General features: G+C 34.5%; 1 protein-coding gene across 1 annotated transcript; it reads left to right on the forward strand.

Moving 5' to 3' along the window:
• The first annotated feature begins 2,332 nt into the window (after nucleotides 1–2,332).
• On the forward strand, nucleotides 2,333–9,014 carry LOC119840548 (membrane alanyl aminopeptidase-like). Its single transcript, XM_038367233.1, has 14 exons — nucleotides 2,333–3,056; nucleotides 3,348–3,509; nucleotides 3,801–4,115; nucleotides 4,369–4,552; nucleotides 4,853–5,094; nucleotides 5,252–5,444; nucleotides 5,653–5,842; nucleotides 6,178–6,278; nucleotides 6,533–6,709; nucleotides 6,973–7,157; nucleotides 7,640–7,807; nucleotides 8,101–8,247; nucleotides 8,352–8,421; nucleotides 8,700–9,014. Exons 1-14 carry the CDS (start codon nucleotides 2,515–2,517, stop codon nucleotides 9,012–9,014), a joined length of 2,991 nt encoding a protein of 996 aa, XP_038223161.1. The 5' UTR covers nucleotides 2,333–2,514.

The following is a 9,014-nucleotide window of genomic DNA, read 5'->3' on the forward strand; positions in this document are numbered from 1 at the left end:
ACAACCTTTAAGATAAATAAGTTTTCAAGTTGCCTATTAAATTGGGCTCCGAATGTGATATAAGCTGACCCACGTAACTTCATCTACAAATCAAAATTAATACTTTGAACATATTTCCTTGATGCTCTGCTCTTATTAGTACCCATATCGATCAATGTGGCTTATACCACATCGATAGACACCTATCTTCTCTTCCTATGACATTCTATCAAGAAATACTATGGATAATGAAATATGTTAAAAGGTTCCTCCCATAAAATATAAAGGGTCTGCGCAGACGAGATGCCCCGGTTAATTTTTTTGTCAATCGATATAGATCTCTTATATGAATAACGCACATAAATAACTAAAAGTATCCCGTGCAAAAGATGGCCAAAGTACAGAGAACTTTGAACGTCCGAACTGTACCAAACACCCTGAAGAATTTTTTATCCACGAGGACAGGAGTACCTCGTCTGTACATTTAACGCCTTGTCGATAAGGTTATAAGATTACAACGTTTTCCAGTTACAACCATGTAGATATGAGTGGTTTTAATTACTTTTATCAGTAAAAACATCCGTTGGTTGTTTTAGAAGTTTGAAACAGATTAGATTTAAGAAATGTAGACCATAATATTTTATGCTCAGAAATTAGTGGTACTGTTGATTTCTATATACACTACATGTCTGTTGAAATAGCAATTTAATGAAGTCTTAAGGCTTATGATTATTAAAAAAAACAGTAAATGAGAAATTATTCTCGAAATAGAAATGAAGGAAACAGATTCGTAACTATGTGGAAAGAGGAAGTAAATCCGGCATAATGGGTAATTAGTAACTTAAATAAGGTACGGATGGAAAAAACAAAAATGTGTAAATAAAAAGAAATAGAGAACAATAAAATAAATAGCACATTTATATGAACCATTACTGTTACCGTTAAAACCCGTTTTTTGTTACCACGCGTTTTCCTCAGTTGTACCTAAATGCTTTTGTTAGAGTTAGTTCTAACTAGAGAAAACGCGATAATAACTAGTACACAACTGTCTTTTACACATTCTTTAGTCATTTATTTTTAATTCGATTAGTTTTTATAATTAATATCATCACTATCAATCGTCTTCATGACTATAAACATACATTGTTGTATAAAAATAGGCTAGCGAGGAGCAAGAGCGTTTAAGCTTGTTTTTGAATAGTCCGCACGAGGCGCGGTACTGGCTGGCGAGTGCCGGAATCGGTTTTTGGGCGTATCCCACTCAAATATATATTCGCTTGGTCCTAAAACATCAATTTATTCAGTTAGAACTAGTTGTAACAAAGGTGTTTAGTTAAAACTAGTTCTAACTAAGGAAAACGCGTTGCAACGGTAGACGGGTTTTAACTGTAACATAAACCATATCAGTCTTTCTTCTTTGTATTGATAGATACGCTGAACTTTAATAATACCTAACGCTATAAAGATAAATAATTAAACCTCATTAATATTTGACGGGTACGTCGAATTCTTACTCATATACAGATAAAATGCTTTAAAATTTAATAATACCTAAAGATTAATACATGATAAAAACAATGATATTAAAAACACATAAAATAACAGCTTATTAATTCGGTGAAATTGTGCCATTATTACGGATATTTATAAAAGACAGTTATCATAATATCTCTATAATATGACAATTTTATTCTTAAGAGCCGCATACGACAGGATAGGCTAATCCGGTATAAAAAACAGCATACGGTACTTAAACTCAAAGATTAGTTTTGCCTACTTTGTTTAGATGCGCTTTTGAATTGTAATTATACATAAACATTGTAATTTTTCCATGTTCGGGAAGCAGTTTCTGGCATTCCAACAAGAATAGTTTATATATAAAATAGTCATTGCAGAAAACTATCAAACGACGACATTCCAAGGATGGACTTCATACATTCTTGAATACTGTATATATTATAAACATTTTTTATTTGGTAGTTACATGAAGAAAATCAAACAGTCAATGGTTTTCTATTAAAAGGCTAATGGTTACGGTTAGGTAATCAATGTTAGGGACGCTTTGGCTCGGTTTTTTGAATCATTTGTAATTATTCCTTGGCTTTGTTATAAACTAGTAGATCACACTAATCACACTTCACACTAATAGTATAAATGTGAAAGTTTAATTGCTCCCTTGGGATAACACAGGAATCTTGGTGTCCGGGCGGAGTTGGGACAAGCGTCTAGTATCTTTATAAACGATAAAATCTTATGTAACCATTCATCGCATTAATTGGCGCACTTGGCATTTGAAATCTGTGGCGTGCCAAAGAATGTGGGTGTAATACACACACAATTAAAAGTAGCGAGACCAAACTGTGCATCTTGTATACATATTTTTTCAAAAGATTGACAGAAATATCACTCATATTAGTAACGTGTAAACTGCAATTAAGCTGGTTTTAGATAACTATGGGATGATGATGATTTTTTATTTATAAGATGACGATACTGTATGATGATGTTTGAATGATTTTCTATTTATTGTTCTAGATGGCGACTTATCTTATCCTTTTTTTAACTGCGTGCTTGTATGTTCACGCTGTACCAACACCACCGACCACAAGAAACACGATCTTCATAGATGAAAAACTGGAAGGACAGATTTTTGAGGGAGTTCAAGATTCTGACGTTGCTTTCTACAATGATCACACAAAATACAGATTGCCTACAACCACACGCCCTAGACACTATGAAGTATTATGGATCTTCGATATGATAAATCTTAGGTTTTCTGGCGTAGTATCAATATATTTATCAGCAACTCAGGCGAATGTAAACGAAATAGTAATACACACTGACGAGTTGCGTATTGTGCAAGTCAGTCTTCAGCAAGGTAATTCTGCCATCAGTGTAACATATGAGGAAGATAAAGAACTTCATTTCCTACGCATTCGACCAGCTACAACACTTCTGTACAATGTAAATAATCCCGTGGAATATAAACTGACCATTGACTTTGATGCTGAGCTACGTAGAGATATGTCCGGGTTATATAGAAGCTGGTTCAGGAATTCCTGGAATGATGCAGTGAGGTAAATGAAAAAAACTTTTTTGCGTAGCACAAACAATACAAGATATGATGTGCTAGCTGTTCATAGAAAAAAGTTATTAAACATATTTAATAAAGTATTGCTTACTATATTGCCTATTATGTAGTTTTAAATGTACAAAGCTTTGATGAATTTTAGTACGCAAGTGACAACCCAGATATAAACATAGTTTACTTTAAATTTTATCGTCGATACACCATAAGAATAACATCTCAGCACGTTTGCTTTCATACAAGGGTGAATTTGTATTATAATGATTGTTGGATTGTATAGGTGGATGGCAACAACCCAGTTCCAAGCTACGAACGCTCGAGCTGCATTCCCGTGCTACGATGAACCAAGTTTTAAGGCCACCTTCGATATAACAATTCGTCGGCCTACTGATTACAAAAGTTGGTCCTGCACAAGAATCCGAGAAACAACCAGCGCTACTACGTAAGTGTACTTCTGTACTCTCTCGCATAACTATACCTCTAACAAGACTATTTGCAAAGTGCATTCGATGCACATAATTCGTAATATTTAGGTGGGGAAGGCCCAGAAAATAGTTTATTTTCTATTGAGTTGTTTAAAAAGATGACTTTGTAAAGAACTACATAGTTGATATTAAAACACTCTAATTCAATTGAAACATAAACATAACATTTATATTCCGCATTAACTGATTACATATAAGGTATTTCTACTTATTTTTGAGAACATAAATGATCATATAAATTATTTCAGAGGATTTCAAAACGACCTATATCATACTACACCCATCATGTCCACTTACTTGATTGCCGTCATAGTAGCTCAATACGAAACTCAAGATCTGGTTATAAACGGAACTATGACTTATGAAGTGATTGCAAGACCGGGGGCTTTACAAGCAAATCAAGGTGACTACGCATTTGAAGTTGGACAAGAATTATTAACAACAATGAGTGAGCATACAGGGATTGATTTCTACAGCGTCTCCCCACATATCAAGATGACACAAGCGTCTATTCCTGATTTCTCAGCTGGTGCCATGGAGAATTGGGGATTACTTACCTACAGGTACATATTCAAATTATGTTTTATTTTAAGTTATTTAACGAAGCTAAAAAAGTCGAACAGAAGGTAGCAATGGAAGATTTCCAAATAATAGTCCTGGTGGGGTTAAATCTGACTGTTTTTAATGCTATTATTATTCTAGAAGCTCTTGAGGCCATAAAACATTGATTGAAATACATAGATAGATGCATGATTCTAAATGATACAAGCTGTCACAATATAAGAAAAGAAAATTATGAATTCATTATCTTTGCAGGGAAGCATACTTAATGTATGATCGTGAACAGACCAGTGATAACATGAAGCAAATTATTGCTTACATCCTCTCTCACGAGATTGCCCATATGTGGTTCGGAAACTTGGTGACCTGTGACTGGTGGGACAACTTATGGTTGAATGAAGGTTTTGCGAGATATTACCAATACTATCTTACACACTGGGTTAGTATTTTTTATTGTATTCGTCAGTAACAAAATAAGTGTTATACTTAATTACAAATAACGGCAACTAGAAATATGAATTATCTTTTTTGTGTTTGTGTTTCATGATTTGAGGCAAGTATTATACCTACATGTAATAAAACATTTTAGACATCTAACATCTTAGTCACCCCGTGACTACGCTCGCTGTTTAATGTTCGAAACGTCGGGTTAATAATATAATGAATAAATAGCGTTTAAAATCCGTAAAAAAAGTCTGTATTTTCTAAATATGTAAATTATCTTATTCAATAATTTTAGGTTGAGGATTATATGGGTTTTGATACTCGTTTTATAGTAGAGCAAGTACACACATCAATGTTGGCGGATTCCGCGAACAATCCTCATGCCTTGTATCACCCTCATGTCGGCGATCCTGATGAAGTATGGGCCATGTTTTCGACAATTTCATATAACAAGGGAGCATGCGTCATAAGAATGACCGAGCATTTACTCGGATTTGAAGTTCACAGACAAGGATTAAGAAATTACCTAGTTAACAAGTACGTAAATTGATTGTATACGTAATTAATATCTGAACTGCACAACGATATTTGTTATTTGGTAACTTTTTGATAATAGATTGTACAGCTACATAGCTGTGTAGGGACATCCCTGCAATAGCATAAATTGTTAATTCGTTAATGTGTTTACAAACAGATCTTTCCAAGTGGCCTTGCCAATTGACTTAACAGAAGCCTTGCACAACGCATCTGTTGCTGCAGGAGCTATTGCTCAGTATGGTGAAGATTTCTCAGTTGTGGAATACTACAAAACGTGGCACGATCAGCCTGGAGTTCCTGTGCTCTTTGTGCAAGTTAACCATCAAACTGGTGACATGGTTATAACACAGGTATACCGCAATTATTAAATTATATTTAGAACTAACGCAGATATTGCAAAAACAACACAATTATTAACGATGCCATTACAATCAGTCATTATTTACGCATGGTTCTCAATTAATAAGGTAAGTATACAACAGACAAACAACAGTGGAGTTGAATGAAGCTTTTTTGTAAAGTCGTACATATCTGAAGCTAAATGTTTATTTGTTTTAGCGTCGTTTTAACATCAATTATGGTTACGCAGCGGTAAATTACAATTGGCAAATACCAATTACATTCGCTTCGGCTAGCAATCCAGATTTTGTTAACACGAAACCATCCCATATCTTAAAAAAATCTGTTACTGTTGTCAATCGCGGATCTCGTGGTGACGAATGGGTCGTATTTAACAAACAACAAACAGGTAAGAGTTGAACAATTATTGATTTTATTTATTTAATCATATAATGTTATTGTAATCACATCTCTTAAATCCACTGTCTACATCCCTATTTTGTGTTAATGAGGGATGAAGACAGTATCTACAAAAGTCGACATTGGCTTTGGTGTATCGCTCATCAAGGCAATGATGATAAATTCAACATTTAATGTGGATGTTAAATTAAAGTAACAAAAAAAAAAAATACCTAAGTCCTTTCTAATATTTTAACTGCAAATATAACTCTGTATGTTTCGTTCACGTTTTAACCACTGAACGAATTGGATGCATACAATATTATAAAACATTTTTGCTTTTAGGCTACTATCGAGTGAACTATGATGAGTATACATGGGATCTCATCATCATAGCTTTACGTGGCGCACAAAGAACCACTATTCATGAATACAATCGCGCTCAAGTAAGTTGTTTGTTTTTTTTTAATTTTTATTCATTGTATTCATATTAAATAGGTTCTATATACATTTCTATATACTAATAATCCTTTTCTTTACCACATTCTCATACACATTTATTACTTTTTTAAATGAAAACATCTTAATACTCCAAGAAGTATGAAGACAAACAATATTAATGTTGTGAACTTTTCCTTTATTAGATATACTTAGCTTTGACTAAAACATGCACACAATTTCAAAAGTTAATTTATTGTAGATCGTCGATGACGTCTTCCAATTCGCTCGTTCAGGTCTCATGAGTTATACAAGAGCATTCAATATTCTCTCATTCCTCGAACAAGAAACGGCATATGCTCCCTGGGTGGCGGCTTTGACTGGATTCTCCTGGTTAAGGAATCGACTCGCTGGCACTGATCTGTTACCCACACTGGAGGTAAGGAAACGTATTTCTATGCAAGAGTATAATATTAGGCAATGACATAAATTATTATGGGTTATCACGTTAAATCATTGATGGAAATTGCGGCAATGGTTCGGAGGTATGTAGTGGTTCATAGTCTGACTTTTTTATATTGAGAAGTATAATTAAACTACAAAAATAAATTACAATGTATTGATCATTATCAAAATTTCAAGTTTATAGTAACACCAAATGTGTTTTTTTAGTTTTGTTTTAATTCGTTCCATCTTTCTTAGAGTCTCATGTCGCGCTGGTCAACACGCGTGATGAACGAACTGACATACTACCCTGTGGCCAACGAGACCTTCATGAGGTCGTACCTGAGGCGCCAGTTAGCGCCTGTGTTGTGTAACATAAACGTAGCAGCTTGCCGTAATGCTGCAGTCAGCCAACTGAATGCCCTCCTTGTGAACGGAGCTGAGTATGTTCATTGTATAAATTGATTTATAGTTATAGTTAGACTTTGGGAGATTAAGTACTACTACTAAAAATGTTGCGTGGAAGTTTTAAAGCCTTTGTGTACTCATGTGTATGATAAAACATATGATACATTTACAGTGAACAATTATGTTGATCCTGTGTATCAATCGTAAACATTTAGTCATTTAACTAGAGTAATTTAATATTTATTATCGGTTTGGAAAGCATTGTCTACGGAGAAGAACCGGCAACAAACTCTGTGGTTTTAAATAATGTAAATTCAAATCATAATAATAATGTCAAAGAAATGTTTATATTGAAACTTTAGTGAATGCCAAGAAATATAGTGTAAGCAATCTTCTGTTCCCTATTTCAAATGGTTGTAATGTAATAATGCTACTATATAACGCCATTCTTGATGAGGGACTTGTCCGTTACTATTCATAATATGAGCTAAACGACTGAATTTCTGATATCCTACAGAGTACCAGTGAACAGTCGAAACTGGGTATATTGCACGGGCTTACGGGCCGGGACTTACGCAGACTACGCAACGATGTGGCGTCGGTATCTGCAGCACAATGTTTACACAGAGAAGATCCAGTTACTCCAGACCCTTGGCTGCACTGCCAATGTACAGGCATTGAATGAGTGAGTATTGTATCTATAAAAGTAAAGGCTTATTGTCGTTTGTGTACCTAGGCGCGCGAGCAGAGACACTATGTACACTGCATTTTAAAGACCCTGATACTGTACTATGTACACTGCATTTTAAAACTTAATAATAATAAAGTTAACAAGGTCAATCAATCTAATAGGTATTAATTTGATTTTTTTGTTGGTTGATTTAATTGATTAGTTTGAGTATATTTTTTTCTGAATTAAGCGGAATAAAATTGAGGATAATGTGACAAAAAAGATAAGGGTTTTTTTCTTTTAAACAGGCTTTTAACATCGATTGTCCAAGATAACTACGAAATCCGTCCACAAGATTACTCAACTACGTTCAACGCTGCATTGAACGGAAATGAAGCGAATACACAAGTCGTTCTAGAATTCGTTAAGAATAATCTGGCTAGTGTGACTCAAGCGTAAGTATATTTCTAAAAGTAAAATATGTAATTAGAAAAGCGATATTATTACCGTTAATTAAAAAAATCTTTCAAAAAATATAAAATATTCCTTGCTTTCACAGGTTTGGTTCTCCATCCACTCCGCTATCGAATATTGCGGCAAGACTGAGAACTGTAGAAGAAATCAATTCGGTAAGATACTAAATGAATTAACAGGGGTACTTTCGTATTTCTTGAATTTTTAATATTATTATATTTCGGCATAATCTGCAATATCCTTTTATCAGCTTAGTAATTTTATCTAATCTAATAAATGATGATAATCTAAAACTATTAATTCGTGACATAGTTAACTATAGGTACGTAAAAAGATTTTATAAAAGATGGTGTAAATCTTCCACGAAGTTTTGTTTCATTGAAAACTTTCACATCGGTATTGAATGCTTTTAACTTCAAACATAATATTACAGTTCCAAGTTTGGGTGAACCAATCACAAGCGGCCTTGGGCGATTCGTACAACCGCATTTACAATGCTGCTGAGTCCGCGAGGGAGAGCATAGCGTTCGCTCAGGAGATACGAAACGATATTAACAACTACTTCACGAATGGTGATGAAGTTATATTAGCGTCCACGCCACAGCCACCATTGGTCACTGATCCTGTCACAGTACCTAGACCAGATTTAACCGAGCCCGTCACGCCAGACATCCCCGGTTCAGCTGTAACTGCCGTCCTATCAGCCTGTCTGTTGACGTTGGCTGTAATTACTAACCTTGTCATGTAG

Source organism: Zerene cesonia, chromosome 6 (assembly GCF_012273895.1).
Source record: "Zerene cesonia ecotype Mississippi chromosome 6, Zerene_cesonia_1.1, whole genome shotgun sequence".
Taxonomy (NCBI): domain Eukaryota; kingdom Metazoa; phylum Arthropoda; class Insecta; order Lepidoptera; family Pieridae; genus Zerene; species Zerene cesonia.

Coding starts and splice junctions, on each gene's coding strand:
- LOC119840548 (XM_038367233.1), top strand. CDS start 2,515: ATGGCGACTTATCTTATCCTTTTTTTAACTGCGTGCTTGTATGTTCAC. Junction 7,158..7,639: donor CTCCTTGTGAACGGAGCTGA/GTATGTTCATTG, acceptor GATATCCTACAG/AGTACCAGTGAACAGTCGAA. Junction 8,422..8,699: donor CTGTAGAAGAAATCAATTCG/GTAAGATACTAA, acceptor ATAATATTACAG/TTCCAAGTTTGGGTGAACCA.